The 23,634-nt window shown below is 42.1% G+C and overlaps 1 protein-coding gene across 2 annotated transcripts in view; it reads left to right on the top strand.

Annotated features, from left to right (window-relative positions):
- The window catches only part of MLYCD (malonyl-CoA decarboxylase), a 51,163-nt gene extending 27,977 nt beyond the window's left edge, over positions 1-23,186 (top strand). For both annotated transcript variants that reach the window (XM_075008867.1, XM_075008868.1), the window contains exon 5: positions 19,176-23,186. In XM_075008867.1, the coding sequence (XP_074864968.1) occupies positions 19,176-19,709 (534 nt within the window). In that variant the 3' untranslated portion in view covers positions 19,710-23,186. The remainder of the gene's footprint in view (positions 1-19,175) is intronic.
- The last annotated feature ends 448 nt before the right edge of the window (positions 23,187-23,634 follow it).

Genomic DNA, 23,634 nt, shown 5'->3' with positions numbered 1-23,634 from the left:
CAGCCAGCTGGGGCCGGGAGGCGCCTTCTCCACCACAATCAAATCTCTATGATCTTTGCCTCTGGCCATTTTTTAAAGGCACAGGGAGCCCCAGAACCCCTGTGCAGGAAATTAAGGGCATGTGTGCAGCCTGGCAGCACCATGACCCTGCAGCCACACTTTATACTTAAATATAATGGCAGATGCTGCGCAAAACTCTCCTGGCCCTTTGTTGGACACTGGCAAGGGGGTCTCAGGACCCACCCCAGGGGCCCAAGAAGCTGTCCCCCTCATGGTTCACCCCAGAGCTTCGGGACCCCACAGGCAAATGCAGAAATGCCTTGGGCTATGCTCACCTCACTGGAGCTCTGGCAGAGCACAGACACCCCACCCTCACCCTGGAGCAGGTGTGGGCCAAGGTGGAGGAGATCTGCCAGAACTACGTGCATGCCCGGGATGCGTGGTGGAGGTTGGGGACAGGGATGGCCATCTGCCCCTCTTATGAATTGGAACAGCTCCTGGGGGGCAAGGACAGCACTCCTATCTGTGATACCCTGGACACCAGGGAGGAGGTTCCCCCTGATGCAGACGGTGTCCCAGGACCAGGGAACCCCTCTGGAGTTGCCTCAGAACCCACCCTTGGACCCCAAGCCCAGCCTGGGGACCCTAATGATTGACCTGGACTCAGGCCCCTGCAGTGCCACAACATGGGTACAGCCATGTCCAGGCCTCTTTGCTGGAGCGCCCCTTGAGTATCTCACGGGTCAAATACCCCAGGGTGGGGGATGGGCAGGGTGTAGAAGGGGCATGCCGCAGGCCTTGCTAGGACAGCTGGGGCAAGAACCCGTGCAGTGGGCCTGGCTCATGTGCACCAGAAACCATCCTACCTGGACCCAGTGGGCAATCTCTGGCCATGGGTGCTGGCCCACTGTCAGCACCACCTGGGCCTTACGAGCCCCAGAGACCTGTGGCGGGGGGAGGGTTCTGCCTGCCCCTGCCATGGCTAGGAGTGGGCCAGTGGCACATTCAATGACCCGACCCCAGACACACCACTGAGGAGACCGGGGGTGGGCGGTGGTTCCACCTGCCCCTGCCAGGGCTGGGAATGGGCTAGTGGCACGTTCAATAACCCAACCCCAGACACGCCACTGAGGAGTGCAGCCCACCACAGGCAGGCATGCCTACAGGCGACAAGCAGCACCCACTCCTCCCGCCATAGACAGCACAATAGGCTGCGGGCGTGTGGGAGCATCCACGGAGAGTTGTGGACTTTATTGGTATTGATGGGATCGTGAAACTTCACACTTCTGTTTCCTCACCTAACACCTTTTCAGCCAAACTTCTTAAGAAGGAATATTTAAACTCATAACAAACTACCATTCTTAATTATTTGTTCTCAAGTTTTAAATAGTCCTTGACTGTGTTGGTCTTACAGTATCAGAACCTGGAAACCATCACAGGAATCTTGTAAAATTCTGTCGGCGTTAATAGACTTCAGCTCCATGAGAGACCGTTGTGATCATCTAGTCTGACCTCTTCAGTAAGACATAAGCCATAGAACTCTCCTGAAATATTCTTAGAATATGCCTTTTAGAAAAACGTTTGTCCTTCTTGATATTAAAAATGCCACTGATGGAAAGTCCATCATGACCCTTAGCAAACAGTTCCAATGGTTAATTAACTTTACTGTTAAAAATGCATGCCTTATTTCCAGTCTGAATTTGACTTGCTTGAACATCTAGCTGTTGTATTTGGTTATGTTTTCTATTTTAAACTGAAGTGTCCATTTATTAAATAGATGTTGCATACACAGGTACTTGCAGACTGTAATCAATAGACCCCTTAACCTTTCTTTGTTAACCTAAGTGGACTCAAGAAACTGAATCTCTATATGGCATATTTGTAATCCTTTAGTAATTTTCATAGCTCTTCTTTGAACCCCCTTGAATTTGTCAGTGTTTTTCTTGTATTCGTGTATTTCAGATTGGATAGTGTATTCAAGTAGCAGTCTCACCAATGCCAGGTACAGAGATAAAATCTTTCTTCCTACTCAAGATTCCTCTGTACACTGTCTTCCATTAGTTCGAACAAAGTCCAGGTTTGCCTTCACCCAGCTTTCCTTCAAAAGTGGCCTATAGCTTCCACACAGACCAGGATGTTTTCTTCCCTGTGTTCTACCTTAAGTCTTGCCAGAGCTTGCAGGAACAAAGACTGCAGTTTAGTTTGTTTGTATTGTGCCTAGTGCTACCACAGGATCCTCTGCTTTGTTGGAGCCCTAGGTATTACTGAGCTACTGTTAGGCCAGATTCTTATACATGGAAGCTTTTTTTCACTCATTAAAGTCAAGAAAATATAGGCCCTTATTCAAATAATGTTGTAAAAACAAAAACTATCCACCCACTTCTTGCTCTCAATCTTGTGTATAATGCCACAAGTGCATCCAGATAAGCTATGGTTTTGTTCTTCTTGAAGATGAAGAAATAGACTATACCAGCTTCCCAAAAGGAAATTAAGCCTGCAGGTAAAGGAATAATAAATATTTTAAATGCCACAGTAATGACATTTCTTAGTGCATATTGATTTTTCTGAGAAGAATATATATGCTTTAAATCAACAAACTAGCAATTAATGATTGCACTTTAATAGCTATTATATTTTGTGGATATTTTTCACAAGCAACATCCTATATCCTGAAAACATTTAATTGAAGTATGGTAATTTTGGGTAGGGGTGGGAAAAGGAAGGGGATTACTCAGTAGGATACCAGTAGAATTTATATTAAAGCCGGTTTTTGAATAATAGCAATCAAAATAACGTATTATCTTAAATCCAGTTTTTGTTCTGAAAATCAGTATGAACAAGTGGTGTCTCACCAATCAGTCTGTTGTTTTCTAGCCAACTTCAAACAAGCTAATTCCAACCACTTCTTTTAGACTTGGATCACTTACTTTTTTACAACAGATGCATTGTGTCTTCAGTCTTAAAATCAGAAAGCTCACTCTGTTACGTTGGCTACATTGAATGAAAATAATGGAGGCATCTTAGGGCAAGAAAAGCTTTTGATTAGTACATTTTGAGAAACATTTCTTGTTTAAGATCAAGGCATAGCTTCGTTTACTTCAGTGAAAAAAGGTATGCTGACAATATAAACACCCAGATGCACAAAGGATCAGTATGTCTACTGAAAGGATAAGAAAAAATAACATTTCAGAAAATCTTTTTGTAAGCATACAGACGTTAACTTAATTGAACATTATTGTCAGATTCAGAACATTTTTGTTAACAACTCCTTTGTATACAGTAGGATTTTTTTACATTAACCTCACATCAACTAGGACTGCTTGCATGTAGATAGCTAGCCAAAGACCCCAATCTCTGTAATTTATCTCTGTAAGATATTGAGGGGAAGGATGATGTTGATCAATGGCCCTTTAAGCAGCATTAATAAACTGAAGCAAACTGGTAATGGGATTGCATAAATAAGAGGTGGAGAAGAAGTCAGTGCTGGAATTTCTGGAACTCAATAGCTTTTAAAATGAAGGACTGTGCCCTGTCATGTATGTATTGTATATGTATTTATTTGTTTTATTTTTATGGTTCTTTTCTGCACCCACATCATTCCTCCCTTTTCTCCTATGTTGGGGTCTGCAACCGACATAGTGAGAAAAACCATTTTTTTTTTTCAAATTCAGTTACAATATCAATACTTCAACAACCACAATGCATGTAAATATTGAGACAGTCCTTGATGAATGTCAGACTGTTTTTAAGAACAATGCACACACAATGATTTGTACCACTTAGAAAGTTAAATTTCACCATCTCCAAGCTTTACCCGCATCAGCCCCCATTCTGCAAGCCCACTCCCCATCCCCAGGCTTAACCCCTCTCAGCCCCAACCAACCCCCACAATCCCCAGGATTAATGTGCCTCAGGTGACGCTGCTCCTCCTTAGCTGACACCTCCTGTCCCCCTCCGCTCCTCCCCCACTACCTCCTTCTCAGCATGGCTGCATGGCTCTGTGATAGGGGCAGGCTCAGCCGTCCCTCTCCCCCACTCTCTTGTGGGCTTAGCACTTCCTCCATGTGCAGCGCAGGCAGCTCCCTGCCCTGCTGGCTTTCTCTTCTGAGCCTCTCTGTCGCAGCTGACTGCTCAGTGGCTCTGGAGGCTTCCACCACTTAAACAAAAAAAAAAAACAAAACCTAAATTCATTTGGTTTAACGTCAGACAGCTGAATGTAATTTATTTGTTTCAGCAGCAGCAGCCTCCAGAGCTGCAAGAGGAGTCAGTGTTGGGAGGGCCAGGAGCTGCAAATGGCTCCTTTAAAGAGCCACAGGTTGCTGACCCTATCCTATGTGATTTGGGTTGGTGGGGAAGGGAGAGTGCCTCTTTTCAAAGAGGCGTTATCTGTTGTTGTTCTTTCCTTTCTTTGTCCTCTAATGTCTCTTTCTCTTCCTTCTCACTCGCTCTTGCTGTTTCGTCTTCAGCCTCTTGCTACTTATTACCACTTCCCATCACTCAGTTTTTTTTTCCTCATTCCTTTCTGCCTGTCGCTCTTGTTAAATTCCACCTTGCTGTTCTTATCACATGTAATCCCTGTCACTACTCTTTTTGATTAGCATTTATTGAGGTATACCTATAAACTACAAGCATTTGTGGACTTGTGCTGCCAGGATGATAAAATTTGTGTGGAATTGGATTGGGTTATGTGACCAGGCATAATACTGTTTAATGAAAGGTGTGTGGGCTAGAATTGAGAGAGTTGTCAAAATGCAGTATGTTGAGACTGTACCGTTCTTTCTTGAGAAGATTTATCTGGTGTTAGGACAAAGGGGCTTTTGAAAACTGTGGGGTCCTTTCAGAAGGTCCCTGTCTCCACAGGCAGCACTCGATTCGAAAAGCCGCACTTTCGAATCACCGTGGTCGCCATCATGGCAATGCCTCATTAGCATCTTTTGAACCTGCTCATTAACATGCCCCTTCCAAAAGGGAGGGGCTCATGTAGACCCAGCCTAAATGTTTAATACATTTCTGTAACCCTTCCCATGTTTTGAGTTAACCTTTGTGGACATCTGCTTGAACAGCAGAAGGTTATTCAATTCATCATATCCCAAGGTATTATATTTTATCCTCAAGTGAAACTCTTCATTTTTTTCTGTCTTTGCCTTAGCTTAACCCACTGTGACACATCTCCTTGTAAATGCCAGTGAAACTTCAGAAATGGAACCTCTGCTGTCATTTTTCATAAGGGAAGCTGCAGAACATTCTGTCATGAAGTTATATCATTAAATCAGAAAAGACACAGCCACTGGTCAAGAATATGTTTATAGCCACTTTTTTGCACTTAGTTCTTTTATTTAGAAGTATTTTTGAAAAATTATGTGAATGTAGGAATTGCTATTGGTCATTGTAGTCCAGTGTCATGTTTCCAGTAGTGGCTGATGCCAGATGCTTTAGAAAAAGTTGCAAAGTTGGCAGTTAAGAAAGTGGGCAATTAAGAAATAACCTGCCCATATTGGAAACGTCTTTCTGATTTCTTTGGATAGAGGTTGACAAAGGCCATGTTTGTACTGCAATCTTCTGTTGGTTTTGCTATAGCAGTCAGGGTATGAAAAGGTGTGATACTTGACAGACAACTGTTATTAGTAAAAGTCCCTTTGACAGACACATTTATATCATCAAAATTGCACCTTTCCTGGTATGGTTTATTTCCTTCAGGGATGGAAGCTAGCTGGATTAAGCTACATCAGTAAAAGCACAGTTTTGCTCGTATAAGTGGTTTCCATGACAGGAGCACTTTGCCAATATGATATATATGCTGACAAAGTGGTCCTTATTTAAACTTGGCTTTATATATCAAAGTGTGTGACATAGGGCCAGGTCTGTCTCCAGTTGGCAGGTGGAAAAAACTTTGTGTGCATGCACACACACTTCTTAAAGTGTAAGAGCATGTATTCTAAATACGGATTTTTATTACTGTTGCTCATATTATTGCAACCCTGGAGGCCCCAGACAGACATGTGACAACTTGCCCATGCACCTCCTTGTTGTACTAAACACTGAGTAAGAAATATCTCCTGCCCAAAAGAGCTAGCCCATTTAAAAACAAATGGAGATTATGAAGTTGATAAAGTTAATTGTGATAGCCTGTGTGAACACACATTCTTAACTGAGCAATTAATGGTTTGAACCATATTTAAATATGAATTGTCCTTACCAGCCACTTAGCCATTGTCAGTTGACATTTTATCATAGGCATCAAGATAGAAATGGTTGTTGAGGATGTATTTATAGGAGATCAGAGCAGTGGCTTTAGAGATTGGTTTGTTCATGCACAAAGGGATCACAGGAGAAAATATTCTACACTAAACATTCCAGTCTTAATATTTCTCTCTCATAGAATGAACCTAACTGTGTATCAGGTGTACATGCAAATTGGAATAGAGTTGTTAAATATAAATTAAAGCTGTGTTCACTTAAATACTATCCGGTCAAACTGTCTAGATAAATAGACTTTCAAGGCGGCCGTATCAACACGGGCAGCTTCTGTTGCCTGAACAGCCCTTTTGTTGACAAAACTCGACAAGTGTCTACACGGCTAAAAAGCGCTCTGTCGAGAATTTGTTGACAAAACTCAGCTGTTCAGTCAGCAGCATTATCCCTGTTCCGAGTCAGGATTAGCGCCTCTGTCAATAGTATTGTCAACAGAATGCCCACGTAGACAGTTCTGTCAACAGAGGCCTTCCGGTTCCCCAGGCAGCCCTGTTTGCAAAGCTTCCAGTCAGCCATTCTGTTGAGAGAGGACAGGGCAGCGTGGCTGCTCTCGGTTCACAGAGCAGATTGCTCTTTTGATCTGCTTTTATGGGTAGACATAATCTGTCAAAGGTACTGCCAAGGTTTCTCTGTTGACGGTGACTTCTGTCGACGGAGGCTGCCCATGTAGACATAGCTGATATGTCTATGCTGGGATTAAAAACCCTTGGCAGCTGACTCAAGTTTGCAGGGCTAGGGCTCTGAGCCTGAAAAATAAGTGTGAACATGTTTAGGCTCAAGCTGGAGCCCAAACTCTGAGACTGAGTGGACATGTGTCATGAAGAGCCACAAATTTGGACCCTGGACCAAAAGGGTAAACTAATTCCATTCTTCTAGCTTTGAACAGTTCCTAGTAGCTTTTAGTTTGTACATTGAGACAGTGTTATTAGCACCCATGAATTACATGTGCATGGAAGATAAGTTAAGGCAAGAGATGTTACCTTTTCTGTCAATCTGGTAGTTTTTTTCAACTCTCTGGTATCAGCTGTGTTCTTTTCCTGTGTCTTCTGTGTTCTGTCAGTCATCACTTTTATATATTCTGTAACTTTGCCTCATACCTATCCATTCTAAACCCCAACTAAACATTTTATCCAGAAATTGCAAATTCTAACCTAAACTAATATGTTTTTGCTTTAGTTTGCTAAACTTTTGTTATCTATTCTTTGTCATTCCTGCTGGAAAGGAATAACAACTGGGGTTCCGCAGGGGTCTGTGTTAGGACTGGTTCTCTTTAATGTCTTCATCAATGATTTAGATATTGGCAAAAAAAAGTACACTTATTAAGTTTGCAGACGATACCAAGCTGGGAGGGGTTGCAACTGCTTTGGAAGACAGGGTCATAATTCAAAATGATCTGGATAAATTGGAGAAATGGACTGAGGTAAACAGGATGAAGTTTAATAAGGACAAATGCAAAGTGCTCCACTTGGGAAGGAACAATCAGTGTCACACGTACAGAATGGGTAGAGACTATCTAGGAATGATTACAGCAGAAAGGGATCTAGGGGTTATAGTGGACCACAAGCTAAATATGAGTCAACAGTGTGATGCTGTTGCAAAAAAAGGCAAACATGATTCTGGGATGCATTAACAGGCATGTTGTAAACAAGACATGAGAAGTCATTTTTCTTCTCTACTCTGCGCTGGTTAGGCCTCAGCTGGAGTATTGTGTCCAGTTCTGGGCAGCACAGTTCAAGAAAGATGTGAAGAAATTAGAGAGGGTCCAGAAAAGAGCGACAAGAATGTTTAAAGGTCTAGAGAATGTGACCTATGAGGAAAGGCTGAAAGAATTGGGCTTGTTCAGCTTGGAAAAGAGAAGATTGAGGGTGGACATGGTAGCGGTTTTCAAGTATCTAAAAGGGTGTTATAAAGAGGAGGGAGAAAACTTGTTCTCCTTGGCCTCTGAGGATAGAACAAGAGGCAATGGGCTTAAACTGCAGCAAGGAAGGTTTAGGTTGGACATCAGGAAAAAGTTCCTAACTGTCAGGGTGGTCAAACAGTGGAATAAATTACCAGGGGAGGTTGTGGACTCTCCATTGCTGGAGATACTTAAGAACAGGTTAGATAGATATTAATCGGCGATGGTTTAGACAGTACTTGGCCCTGCCATGAGGGCAGGGGGCTGGACTCGATGGCCTCTCGAGGTCCCTTCCAGTCCTAGTATTCTATGATTCTATGTTCAATTTGTTTTAAATCTTACTGGTCTGTTTTGTGGCCTGGGGTTTTTGCATGTTAGCTTGTTTTTCAGAGGGATCTTAAGTTAACAGTTCCGTTATTGGATAGTTTCACCTGCAGTTTATGAGGTTAAGGTTTACAAAGTAAGACACACCCACGCCAGTTTTCATGGTTTACACAACTATTTTTCAGTTAAATTCCGAAATCAGCAGGGGCATGCGCAACAGCATAAAAATCCTCTCTTCATATGATTATTGTGTAGTATATTAATGGGTTGAGTTGCATAAAACACTCCTCCTTCATTATATGAGCAATATTGGTTCCCAACTTTCTGCTTGTGGGCAAAAACTCATAAGAGGGACATTAGATTACCATAAATATACATGTAAAAGCCTCTGATTGGTTCCTGGTGCTCCTAACTCAGGATAGGAGTGGCAGCATGTGGCACCACTTTGGAAAGGTAAGTGAACCTTGGGTTGGATTGTGGAGGGTTGAAGGCTGGAGGCAGTTTGTGGCCATAAGTAGGGGGCAGGGTTAAAACCTTGTGGCGGCTTCACTGGAGGAGGTGGCAGCTTTTTCCGCCAAGCTGCTGCAGCAGCAGTACCTAGAGGGTCGTGTGTCCTGCTGGGGGGTTCAGGATGGGATGGGGTGGATGTTGGGAGTGGTCTGGGCAGGGAGCTGCTGTAAGGGGAGTGTTGGGAGTGGGCCGGGCAGACTGCAGGTCTCCCTACCTACCACTCGCCCCGGCCAGGGACCTGCGGCTGGAGCTGAGCCCGCCGCGGGGCTGTGGGTCTCCTCGGCCAGGGACCCCAGTGTTGGCTGTGCTCCAGCCATGAGGCTGCAAGTTTCCCTGCTCCCTGACCAGGGACCCCACGGCTGGCTCTGGTTCAGCCACGGGGCTGCGGGTCTCTCCGTCCCCCGGTCATGGACCCCATGGCTGGCTCAGCTCCAGCTATGGGGCAGCGGGTCTCACCTCCCCGCCACCCCAGCCAGGGACCCTGTGGCTGGAGCTGAGCCAGCTGCGGGGCTCTAGATCTTCCCGCCCCCCCGACGGCTCATATAAGCGGGAGAAGTTCACTTGCATAGTGAACAGGGGTAAGTATATGTGTCCCTTGTTTTCGTGAGTACTCATAAGTAAAGTACTCATTTAATAATAATATAATCTCCTAGAACTGGAAGGGACCTTGGGAGGTCATCTAGTCCAGTCCCCTGCCCTCTTGGCAGGACCAAGCACCATCCATGGCATCTATTTGTCCCAGTCCCTAAATGCCCTCCTCAAGGATTGAGCTCACAACCCTGGGTTTAGCAGGCTAGTGCTCAAGCCACTGAGCTATCCCTCTCCTGCTAAATAAGAGATGAGTGTAACTCGCACAGTTCATCATGCTGTTTGCCAACAGGGTCTCCACTGACTATAGTCTTTAACCAGTTTCCTGGTATATAAATCTAGGCACTGTTAACTTGAGCATTTTGTCTGGTCTCAGCTTGCAGATATAACAAAGGATGCACAGTCTTTGATTAAAATTGATGCAAACCATGTAGGGCTTAAGTTAAAGCTTGTGATGCACCTAGAAATTACAACCAAAGTAATTTACAAACAGTGGTGAAAAATGCCCTGAGTTAGGTGAGCATATAGACAGGTGCATTTCTCACTAGCTGAAGTTTTCAGATGTTCTTCACAGAATGTGCATTTGTGGCAAGACATATGTCTGTAAATGACAGACATAGATAATAATAATGTTTGTATTTGAGAGAACTTGTGAAAAGCTGATGGGCAGTGGCATATTATACCTGCAAACTGAAACTACATAGAATGCCTAAATTAGCAGTTTCTAGAATTAAGAGCAGATTTTGACTTTGTTTGTGGTGTTAATTATCTTAATTTTCTCAAGGTGAGCTGGAAAGTCCATATTTTCTCATGCAAGTTTTGCTTTCATTGATGAAAAGTGTGACCATAGATTGTTGCTTTCTTTTCTCAGCTATTACAGAGTGTAGCAGTTTGAGCAGTTATGAATAATAGGATGAGAACTGCAACCTTCTGTTTAAACAAAAAAAAAAAAAATCCCACCACCAGCAGCTTCCTGAGGGTCTAGCACATTTGTTTAGCAACAGCGTAAATGAGTGTGCTTTACTGCATATATTTATTTTTTTCTGTAAGAAGTGGCCATCTAAGAGAAGCTCCTAAACTCAAACATTTGTCAAGTGTGTGTTAGTACTGCAAGTGCAAAGATTGGATCAGTTCCCTGGTTTTTAATCACTCTTAAAAATTGCTCTTTTTCCTCCTTCCCATGATGGATTTCAGAACGAGCATTATCTGTTGAGAATATTTTGATTTGAGCGTAAACTGTCAAACTACTTCTAAAAGGGCTTGTCTACACTAGCTCTCTACTTTGAAGAGAGGATGGTAAGTAGGGTGTCAGGAGATTATTAATGCAGCACTTCATTAAGCTAATTCTTCCCCGCTGTCTGCCAGTGAAGTCCTCCCTCTTCCCAAGGAGGTGCTGCAGAGCTTTCTGTTGTCTGCAGATTCCTCCTCTCTCCTATCCAGCTTTCGCCTGCTGTTGCTGACTGCATCAGTTTACTTGGATTCACTGGGATTCTTTCTCTCCTGGTCCCTTATAACCCCCAGATGCTGCCTCATCTCTTTAACTGGTGAAGTGGGAACACCTGTTCCATCATAAAGGTGCTAACTCTGCTTCATTACAGGTATTATGCTACCCTCTGACAAGTGGTGCCTTCTTGAGGCTCCAGATGGCTGAAAGGGTTTTCTGAGACACATGACTTGTTCTCTTCATTTCAGTTTTTCTTTTGGAAGTCACCTTAATGCAAATAGTAGTAGTAGTAATCTAAGAGCTGATTTTTTTCCCCCAACTTAGTAAACATTTTCAAGGTATCGAATCCAATTCTGTGTTGCATTGTGGTCTTGTGCAGTTCTGCTGCACAAAAATACCTAAACATGGCAGAGGAATACATATAACTGTTCCATAGTGACATGCAGCTGAATTAGCAGTTCTACAACACTCCCTTGGTATCCCCTTTGATAGGAGTTGAAACTGGGGAAAGGAAACTTGGCTGGCTCTCAAGGCATTGGAATGACTTGTTGGAGTTATGTGTAGAGCCCTGTAAATCTGTGGGTATCCCCAAATGTGGATATTCACAGATTGTGGATTGGATGCACATACAAATTTTGTCTGCATATAGGGCTCTATTTATCAGTAGCTGGGCTCAGGTGTATTCTAATTTGCATGAGAAGTAGGTCAATCAGCCCCAGAAAAAGACTCCTTGAGGTGGTACTGTCTCAGCTCCTGTGCCAAATGCAGATCAGCTCCCAGGAAATGCATCTGTTTGCTTGTATGTGAATATCCACATCCTAAAACATAAGTCAGTACAGGTGGAACCTCTCTAGTCTGGCACCCTTGGGACTAGACCGGTGCTGAACCAGATAATTTGTAGAACCATAGGTGGTCTATCATCTAACAGCATTACCAACACTACTTCTGCTTACTGGGCTGTTTGAAGACATTTGGGGGTAAATTAGAGCTAAATAACAGCACAGAACACTGAGCGCCAGGACTGGTGGCTGTATGGAGCCACTGGAAACTTGGCCACACCCATGATAAGTGGATGTCTGGCTAACTAAAATCATGCCAGCCTTCGGCTGTTGCTGGACCAGTGTGCCAGACTAGACAGGTTCAGCTTCCAGCTCTTGTGTAAACTTCTGTCAGTATCTGTCAACAACCAGATATTACACATTTTGACTACCTAGATTCTTTCATGAGTGATGTGTCTCTCTCTGAAGTTCAGTACTTATTTGAAAGGTAAATATTACCTGAAGAATTTCCTGTGAAATGTTATCTTTTCATACATCAATAATTGGTTGTTCTTAGTGGATACCACTTGTGTAAATGTTTTGAATAATTGATCTGAATGTTGCTTTTACTACTGCTACTTTCATTAATTCTCATATAGTAGGTGCTTGTCTTTAGGCTACATATGTAGCTTCTTTTTAATTTCTCTCCCCAACTTGCAACTGAATTTTTCATGCTTATTAACTTGTAGATAAGAAGGGGTGGTAAAATATTGAGCACCAAGTAATTTTATCCCCCAAATTACTCTATAGTCTAAATAAACAAGAAGTTGTGGGTCAAATCAAATTACATCTCTTAACATCCATTCAAGGGTGTGACTCCCATTATCTTAATCCCCTGGGGTTATTTGCCATGATTTAGGGAATACCACAATTAAAAATAATAGCTATTATTTATAACTGTATTAAAAAAAGATAAAATTTTAAAAACAAAATAAAGCATGGATATACAGTAGTTAGTGCAGTTAAAATATTTTTAAATGTTTCTCTGTGGCAAACTTAAGAAAGATTGTGCCTAGGGATGTTAAAATCTCAATGAGTTAATCAGTTAAACCAGTTATGACAGTAATACTAAGCAATTATGAGGCTTTCATTTAAATCCAAAACATTTTCAAATAAACATTTTAAAGAAGCTTGGGCTATTTGTGAGCATTTAAGGAAATGTAATAAAGTAAAACACTAAAACCAAATACATAAGCTATTCTCCAAGCACCATATTTTCGTGTGTATATGTGTGTGTGTGTGTGTGTGTGTGTGTGTATGTGTATATATATATATATATATATATATAATGTGTGTGTGTGTATATATATATATATAAAAAAAAGCATTTATAAGTAATTCTTCTAATTTAATAAAAGCACAGGCAAATTTGTAAAAACCCCAAATTTAAGAATATATTGAAATAACTTTATTTCTTACAGAGAGGTTGAGCTTTACTGCCTACAGATTTCTTAGATTTTTATCTTTTTGTAGCTGAAACTTTTGTGCACCCTAACCCAGAGGTGCAGCCCTAGACTTTTTATCCTGGAAAATCATTGGTTTGTGTAAATTGATCACTCTTCACGGTGTATTATGTTTTTACTGAGATTCTTCAGAGACCTCATGTTTTCAGGTTCTTAGAACCTGTGAAACTGTTTCCTAGTTTCCAGGTACAAGGATTTTCAGAGGAATTTGTGCTCCCAGTTTCCTCTGATTTTCATTCCTTTTGAGCCCCGTGACAGTCCAAATTATATTCGTATGTAGTTAAAAGTGTGTATGCAGAGTTATGCTGCTCAGTGTTCCGCTTTAATTCTGCCAGAGCTATATTGTATTAACCTATGTAACTTGAGTTGTTTGGCCATCTCATTCTTGCTTAAAATTGAATTGTGTGCTGAGTTTTGACAGGAAGAGAGATGCATTTTTAGGATTCAGTCTTTGGAGATCACTTCATGGTAAGAGCATGTACTGGAGCAGTTAGTTAACGGTTTAAATCATGTATTTTAATAAATTGTACAGTAGACTTACATTTTTCGCCAAGGTTTTTAAACCTACTACCATAGCTAAAAGAAGAATGTTGTTGAATAGTCAGGTGTGTACAATTTTTCTGTTTTCTATGTATCTGTGACTTGGCTGAATTTCTAGAAAACAGTAAGGCTGGGTCTACATGGCGCTTTACACAGCGCCACTGCCAGCAGAGCTATGCAAAATGAGCTTCTCGGGATTGCAAGTGGTGTGCCATTTGCATATTCCTGAAGGTCATCACCATAGCTCGCGAAAGTTTGGCATGAGGGGGTGCCGGCACTGCAAAGCCATGTGGAAGTGCCTCTGCCAGCTAACCCGCCTCTATTGCCAGTCCCCTATGCCTCTTTTATCAGTTCCACCCCTTCCGTGAGCCACAAGGGACTGGTAACAGAGGTGAGTTAGCTGGCAGAGGCACGTCCACACGGCCTTTACAGTGCCGGCACCCGCTTCTGCCGACGCTGAACTCACACGGGGCTATGGTAATGAGCTTTGGGCGTGTGTAAATGACACACCATTTGTAATCCCAAGAAGCTCATTTTACATAGCTCTGCTGTCAGTGGTGCTGGGCAGAGCACGGTGTAGACATAGTCTCAACATTTGTCTGCAGAATTAAGCTGTCCTTCAGCTCTTTAGGGGAAAGATTAATTAGAAATAGAGGGATTGTGTTAGTATCTCTGATTTTTCATTATAGGGTTGTCAGTGTGATGATTTTTGTGGCATTGGTTTGGCGACACTGCTGCAGTATCGTTAAACATGTAAGAGGTAGATACTGAATTCCTTTGGTTAACAAGTATTTGGCTTTTTTTTTCCTCAAATATCTGCAGAATGAATGTTTGTCCTCCTCACTAACAGGATCTTTATCTATCTGGTAATAGTAGATAATGACTGTTCAGGAGGACATTCTAAAGTTATGAGCAGCTTGCTTTGTTTTCTTCCGATTGCTAAATGTACTTCCTCAATTGCTGGATTGTGATGTTTGGCAGAAAATAGCTATCGCCTTACTCCCGAGTCTATATTTGAGGTTTTCTTTTAAGACTTTTTTTCAGCAGCAAATAAATTTCTAAATGTTTGACGTGGGGAGTCCATTTTTAAGTTACATTCAAATTCGGTTTTTTATATATAGAGATATAGGTCCCATGCTGGTGACACAAGAGTTAATGCAGCAGCTGCCTCTCAGGACGGATTAGTAGGTTCATAGCAATCTAGGAGAGTAAAAGAGCTGAGAAGGAGTGGGACAGGGCAGCTACCCAGAAGCAGGCAAACTGGTGAAGGACAGTCCTGTCAGTAAACTGGTGAGAAGCTGCCCAGAGACAGTAGTAGTAGTAGTAGTAGTAGTAGTAGGCATCCTTCAGTCTGCATAAACTATGGATCACACCCTTTAAAGTTTCAATTGAGAACTTCATTTACAGCGTCTATTGTGACTATGAAGACCCACACGAGAGTGACAGTCCTTGCTGCATCTCTTGCAGATGTAGTGGGTGTCTGGCAAGTCTTTATTGTGCTTTCTGTGCGCTCGCTTCTCCTCTGCTAGCTGTCTGATCTTCATCTCGCCCTTGTGTAACCCCTGCCTCCATCTGCTGTGGTCATCTGCTAGTTCGTCCCAGTTGTCCAGCTCGATGTCTGCCTCTCTGAGGTCTCTCTTGCAGACATCTTTGTAGCGTAACTGGGGGCGTCTGGGAGGTCTTTTGCCAGAGGCTAGCTCACCATACAGGATGTCTTTTGGAATCCTTCCATCCTTCATCCTGTGGACATGACCAAGCCAGCGGAGTCAACACTGCCTGAGGAGGATGTGCATGGTTGGAATTCCAGCTTGCTCGAGGACGGCGGTGTTGGTCGCTCTGTCCTTCCATGATATTCCAAGGATGCGCCTGAGGCAGCGCAAGTGGAAGACGTTCAGCCTCTTTTCCTGGCGGGCATACAGAGTCCAAGTCTCGCTGCCATAAAGGAGGGTGCTGAGGATGCAGGCTCTGTAGACTTGCATTTTGGTGTGAGTGTACAGCTTGTTGTTCCACACTCTCTCTTGCTGAGTCTGGACAGAGTTGTGGCCGCTTTTCCGATCCTCCTATTTAGCTCAGTGTCCAATGACAGGGTGTCAGTGATGGTGGACCCGAGGTAAACGAACTCGTGGACGACCTCTAACGTATAGTTGTCAGTGCTGATTGATGGGGATTCAGCAACATCCTGACCGAGTACGTTTGTCTTCTTTAGGCTGATGGTAAGCCCAAAGTCCTTGCACGCTTTGGAGAACTGATCCAGCAGTTTTTGAAGCTGGTCTTCTGTGTGAGACACTACAGCAGCATCGTCTGCGAACAGCATGTCTCTGATGAGGACTTCCCGCACCTTAGACTTAGCTTTCAGCCTTGCAAGGTTAAACAGTTTCCCATCAGATCTTGTGTGCAGCAAGATGCCCTCTGTTGAAGATCCAAAGGCATGCTTCTGGAGGAGTGCGAAGAAGATCCCGAACAATGTCGGAGCAAGCACGCATCCTTGTTTGACGCCACTCCTGATTCTGAAAGCATCCAATAATGCGCCGTCATATTGGATGGTTCCTCTCATGTCTTTGTGGAACAACTGGATCATCTTGAGTAACCGTGGAGGACAGCCTATCTTGTGGAGCAGTTTGAACAGACCATCCCTGCTGACCAAGTCCAAGGCCTTGGTCAGGTCAATGAAGGCTATGTAGAGTGGCTTTCTCTGCTCCCTGCACTTCTCCTGCCGCTGCCTTAGAGAGAAGACCATGTCAACGGTGGACCTCTCTGCGCGGAATCCGCACTGCGATTCGGGGTACACCCTCTCAGCAATCTTCTGGAGTGTGCCAAGGATGACGCAAGCGAACAGTTTACCAGTGACGCTTAGGAGGGAGATTCCATGGTAGTTGTTGCAGTCGCTTCTGTCTCCTTTGTTCTTATACAACGTTACAATGTTAGCATCACGCATATCCTGTGGAACCTCACCCTCTTTCCAGCACAGGCACAGTAACAAAGGGACCAGATGTACAGAAAGGGGAAGTGTGTAGAACCAAGGGAGGTAGGAAGGAAAAGAATTCATGGCACAATGGGATGAGTTGAGTCTTGAAACTGCCTGTCTAATTTAAAAGCCCTGAGTTGAAACCCAGTGATTGGGTGCGAGTGGATTTTCTCTATCCATCCTTCAGAGACTTAAGAACCAAAGGATTCTCTAGACTCAGCAGGGCCAACAGCCACTGCGTGCCCCAGGGCAAGGTGGGAAGGGACCCAGCTCTTGCCCTGGAAGGGGCGTGGCCAAGGGTGGAAGGGGCAGGGACTTGGGCATTCAGCTGTCAGTACTGCTCAAAGCGTGGTACAGTCCCCCCACCCCACCTCCCCATGTGCACAGCTGCACACAGCGGTGTGTGCTGCTGCAGCACTTCAAAGGGGCCCAGAGCTCCAGCCACGGGTACTTTGGCAGCTCTGAGCCCCTTTGAAATGCTGGGCACAGGAGCATTTGCCCAGTTGCCATCATCTCCCCCATCAGCAGTCTGTCTTGACTTCTTGACAGCCACAACCAGCTCACTCTGACAAGTGTAATGGGAAATCTCTTGAGTCTGGGATATCTCTGTGCCCTAAGAGGGCTGAGATTAGCAAGAATGGGACTATCATAGGGACTCAGTCAAAAGTAGCTAACTGCACTGCCAGATCCTATATTATATTGGGTCTCAAACAGGCTACTTATTTTTTAATAGGAACAGTGGATATAGAACTGTATTTTGATCTGGTGTGTTGGGGCTCAGTGTAGAATTTTAACCAAACTCGTGTTTTATTACTGCAGAAATGTTGGTTGTTTTTAAGAATATTAAATTATGCAGGCACACATTTTAGGGTTTTGCGTGTGTGTGTCATATTTCAGGTTTCTTAGGCTCCAGTCCTGAAAGCTGTTCTATGTGACTAGATTCTGTAAGAGCTCTTTGGCTTCTTTGGGTATCTATAAGCACTCAGGGGATTGGGCCCTAAGTGTGGACATACAGGTGTTCGAAGGGGTCTGCTTCCAGGGTTTGTGTCTGACACTTAATAGGGAATTGTTTTATATTTTAGAATGTATAGAGTAAATTTGCTGTGCGGTGCCTTAGAAGCGTGACTTCCATTGGCATTTGTCAGTTTAAGATAGCATCTGAACACAGATGATTTTTTAATGATAATGTAGAAAATACTCAAAATAGATAAGGATATTGCAAAAACAATTTTCAGTTGACATTAAGATGCTATAGTAAAACTTGCAAATGTCTGAGATCTCCTTCCCCTCAGTGTGAAAAGTAATTAAAAAAGCACTCTGGGTTGTTGCACTTTGGCTTCTTTCAACCTCCTACAGCCTCCGGACTTGCAAGACAAACTAACTGCTGATGCATTAAATCCAAATAACAATTAGTTGGTTGTCTCATCTAGTCCTGATGTCTATGTGCTTAAAACTGGTATGAAGTTTCATCATAATAACCAAAGGAATGTTTCTGTTCATGTATCTGTTAGTACCGAAGAGATGCTCCAACTGATTCTGTAAATGTTGAGTGATAGAATCAACTCTGTTATTCTCAACTTAATTTTTTAGCTTAAACTGTCATCAGCATTGCAGTTCACATGAATAATATGAAGAGTGTTTCCTCCTGCCCCACACCCTCACCACTGCTGAATCACTTCTCAAACTTCAGTAAATGTCATATATAGAAAAATCCTATCGTACATGGCACCATTTCATCCTAAAGACCAAAAATGTAAAAAACTACACTGCTTTATCTTAAAGTATCTAATAGAAAGAAGCCCCCTGTGTTTATTATAGATATTTAATCTAATCCTTCCACAGCTCCCTGACTACACATGTTTCTTCAGGTCAGAAAATTTGCTTGTGAGAAAACTATAATAAAGATGCAGAAAAGTCTTGCAGTGACCAAATTCTTTTACTTTACTGTTGTGGGTAGAGTTATTGTTTTATTTATTAGATTCTGTCCCTAATAGAATATACCCCAGTATTACATTGATGGGCAGAACACATACCCATAGGTGAGGTTTATTGTGTAGATAATAATGATTAGGTGTAAAAGAAAAATGTTCTCAATGTCAAACACTTGAAACTAATCTGTTATTGACAGAGGTGAATTTTGCATGGGTGTTTGCATGCACCATTAGCTAATGTAGTATATCGTCCTTTTGGCTAAAGAAGATAACCTTTTCTCATTTCCATTTGTCCCCCTCATAATAAATTGTCATGAACGGTTTTTAGAATATTTAGCAATTGTTTCGAGTCAGACTTCTCATTCATTTAAAAAAGCAATGGTGGTGCTTGATTTGTTTGCTTGATTTGTTGTTTTTTCTTTGTTTTTTCCTTTGGTCTCCAGGGGGAATTTCCTCACATCAAAGTGTTTTCTAGTCTGTCACCTATTCCAGGATTTACCAAGTGGTTCACTGGACTTCTGTCCTCACAAACAGTGGAAGAGGGAAGAAGTGAATTGTTTACAGATGCTGAATGCAGGGAAATCTCTGAGATCACAGGTGAACCTGTTGCCGAAAAGCTAAAGAGGCTCTTAACAAACAATGAATGGGTGAGATCGGAAAGATTGGTAAAAGCACTGCAAGTACCATTTATGAGACTCTGTGCTTGGTACCTGTATGGGGAGAAACACCGTGGTTATGCCCTTAATCCAGTGGCAAACTTTCACCTTCAGAATGGTGCTGTGATGTGGCGATTAAATTGGATGGCAGACACAAGCCCCCGTGGGATCACTGCTTCATGTGGCATGATGGTAAACTATCGGTATTTCTTAGAGGACACAGCCAGTAACAGTGAAGGATACCTTGGAACAAAACATATCAAAGCCTCAGAACAGGTTCTTTCCTTGGTATCTCAGTTTCAACAAAGTAGCAGACTTTAAATGTACACTATTTAAAAGAGAATGTTTGTAATAAAATAATGGGCTGTGTTCTTAGTCACAGCAGAATGCAAAATTTCATAATTTGCCAAAATGATTACTCTCTTTGCTTGCACTGTTGGATACTTGAAGCCTGGTTGAATTTTTGTCATACTTTACATTCACATGGGCTGGAATGTGTATTAAAGGACCAGTAAACTCATCTCCTTGAGATTACAAGCCAGTTGTGATTTGTGTGTACTGTGATAGTCCCATGATTTGATTATCTCAGTCCTATTGGGACTTTGGACTCTGCCACTGTTGTCATTCTGAGGATCAGTATAGTTTTTAAGCTACATCTTCAAAAGCACAGAGGAGCTCCATGGCACACTAATATGTTAAAGCCATGGATAGATCAGTACCCAAATAACAAGATAAAAGCAACAGTGGAAGACAAATTTTTGTTCAGCTGTTTAAGCAGAAGAGCAGTCTACGAAACTTCTTCACTAAGGTCATTCTCTTTTTTTAAATTCCTGTTTCATTTATTCTTTTTTAAAACCTCTAGTTTTGACCATTCATCTGTTTTCTTTTTAAAAAGTACAGTACAAAGCACCAACACTGAATCATTTGCTGCAATTGAACAATAAGATACCTTGTATTTGTGACTTTTTCTTGTTATGTTATAACATAGGATTTGCATATTGCTGTCACTCAAATTTACAGTTCAATAAGTAAAATCAGTGGGTCTAAATAAAAGAAGATAATCTATTGCTTAGGATCTAATTATGACAATTTCAGATATATATTAAAACTTCATAAATGCTTTTAGGTATTTTAGAAGTTTGTAAGAAGCTTTTTAATAACAATAAAGCCAGGTTTGGTCTTGTAAAGCAATAAATTAAAATAAGTTTTTCCCTATGAATGTTACATGAGATCTTTTAAAATGTACCATATTCAGGTTACGTTCATACTAGATGTTATTGTCTCCAGGGAAGTAGGATGACTCTCTTCAGTGTATCTGTTATCAGATTTGGAGTGTAGAATTTTTGGCTTCTGAAAGGCATGGTGAAATCCTGACAAAATTCCTGATAGGCTTACACAAACTTTTTTATTCCCCTATGCAACTAAAGGTGAGGGAATATCAAAGTCTAGATGTACTATTTAATTCCAGGAAAAATGACATTAACATAAATTATTTTTATTCACTAAACAAAAAGCTTCCCACTTACTGTGTGGCCTGTTTTAAGTGTCTGCTAAAGAGATGAAATGTTTCCTGGCTTCAGCTAATGGCAGGTTTCTCAGTGTGATGGTGCAGTGCAGAGAGGTTGGATTCCGTACGTGCTATTCTCCTCAGAACAAAGTCATCTTTATAGAACAGCTGGTTTTCACATTAGCAGTGGCAACTAGCCTATACCATGCTGCTCTCATGTTTATAAGAATGGTTCCAAAACCCATTGCATACAGTCATCAGGTATGTCATATGTCAACATATTAAGGAAACCCAGGGGGTTTCCCCCGATAACAAATTTAAAAAAATCACTACCAACTTCCTGTAGGGGAAGAATCTTGTTTTGCCAAAATTTTTGAAGGAAAATTGAGTTTGTTTGCTCAGCTTGAATTGTAGTTTTGCATATTGCCAAAGAGAGCTTTTCACTGCCTTTGAATAATTTGGCTCATATGCAAAATGTTAAGAGGAGATTGGTAAATTCTTCAGGTGGCTCCTGCATTTCTCACTTGTGGAAATAAGTACTCAGAACTTCTGGAATCTTCTGGCATGAGTAGTGTCCATTGGAATCTGTCCTCTGTTCCGTCAGTGGTGGGAAAGCACCTTGACCTAATTAATCAGTCAGTGATGTAGAGTAAATATAACTGCCAACAAGACAAGAAACCAGTTATTTTAGTTATAAAACTGGTGCTTCCCTGATAGGATGAGGATGGGGGCACTATCTGATATTTCTAATAATACCTGGGATCAGACAGACACCCCCATTGTGTACCAAGTCAGATAGTGAGAGGAAGTGGCAGGTTTGTGTGCAAATGAAAGTTAATGTGAAATGAGCTTGGGTATAAATTTAAAGTGGGTTACTTATTTCTATTAACTCCATGTGTAGACACTTCTATTCCATAATAACAGAGCCGTCTTCCAAATTGGCTTAAACTAATTTGGAATAAGGCACTCTTAGATTAAGAGGGTCTGCTCCTGAAGTGATCTGAAAGAGCTGTTCTAGAATAACTTCCCATGTGGACAAGCTCTTTGTGGTGGTTGGGCCTGCACTTGTCTTTGTCCTCAAGTGAGGGGTCAGAGGCATGCCAAGGGCACATGCGGCCCCAGTGGATGTTGCTAGTTAAAAGGTTCTGGACCCACATAAATTTGGCATGAACACACCATGAGAGGGATCCACATTTGGAGGGGGGAAAAAATCAAACCAGTTACTATTAGAGAATACCATCTTGTCCTAGGTTTTGTAGACATGCTTAGCACCCTTTAAGAACAATGGGAACTGCTGGGTGCTGAGCAAGTGCAGGAAAATCTAGGCCTTTATATGGCTGAAAAAAATGTAGCTGGGTACTGAGCTCTCTTGAAAATTTGATTGTCCTAATGAAACGAGTGGAAGTTGAAAGGCTTCTACACCCTACATAGGCAATTGGGGTTTAATTCTGCTGTTGTTGGAAGCTGTGACAAAAATCTCATGGATGTCAAACGTTCAGGACTGGGACTTTACAGGATAAACATGGTCCCTCTGGAACTCATTAAATATCAGGTAGGAATGACAATACATATGCTTCTTGATGTATTTTCATAGTGCAGAGTCCACTCATTTGAAAATTGGCGGTTGATGGCTCTTGAAGTAAGTATCAGCCTTTGTTTATATATAAAATATCAGTTTTGCCTAAAGGGAGGATATTATCCATGTTTAAAGATACTCAAGGATTTAAGAGTTTAAAAGCCTGATAAATAAATTCAGATCTTACACTGGAGTGGCGTTCATTAGTGTTGCCATAGTGAATAGTCAGGTGCTCCTACATGTTAGTAGCCCAGTTTTGTAATGGTTCTAGTAAAACCATTTTGAATGTTCATCCTTGTGAAATTTAATGTGTGTTTTCTGCCTGAAACAGGTTAATCATTTTCAATTCAAAAATAACCACATTATTAGCCTTAGAACAAAAAGGGAGTTTTAAATATTCCCTGTAAGGAAAAACAGTGTAAATGAAAGAATCTGAAATTTTTCAAGCATGTATTCCCAAGGGGCACTTATTCACCTGAAGTTAGGCTGGCTATGATGAGAATAACAAGTGTGTATCAAAGATATTGTCAGAGAATCAGCTGATCGCTTACTGAGATGAGAGAGAGAGCTTGCTTTTCATGATGGAAGATTTATGGACAGGCCCTTTGATTCAATGGTATTTCATAGTATCAGTCTAGATGGATGAATGAACTGACGTGGTTTGACTTTTTTTCATGCTGTGTGTAGACTGGTGCCTTTTCAAATTAAAGCCAAAACAAACAAAAGTGGCTTGTCATTTTCTGTTTTTCTCTAACATGTTGAAAAACAAGACCTTATTAGGATCTGATTGTCAGTGCGGTTTTAGATCACTCTGTGCCTTCCTAATACCTACAGCTGCGATTAAAATGGATACAAGAAGACAGGCAGTAAATTAGAGCTAAATAACAGCACAGAACATAGAGCCAGTACTGATGGCTGTAAGCAAACTTTACAGGACTACAGAAAACCTGACCACTCCCATGATAAGTGGACATCCAGCTAACTAACATCATGCCAAACCATGGATGTTTCTGGACCAGAGAATGCTGGGTTAGGGAGGTTCAACCTTTAGTGTATAACATGGCAAAACTTTGGTCTTCCGATGTTTGGCACTGCACAAGGCACAAAATGTGAATGGTAAATATGCGCTACAGCTCCTTAGCAGCATGACTTCCATTTGCTTT

This window comes from Carettochelys insculpta, chromosome 14 (genome assembly GCF_033958435.1).
Source record: "Carettochelys insculpta isolate YL-2023 chromosome 14, ASM3395843v1, whole genome shotgun sequence".
Classification (NCBI taxonomy): domain Eukaryota; kingdom Metazoa; phylum Chordata; order Testudines; family Carettochelyidae; genus Carettochelys; species Carettochelys insculpta.
The sequence above is the reverse complement of the archived record's forward strand: the minus strand, read 5'-3'. Positions and strand labels throughout refer to the sequence as shown.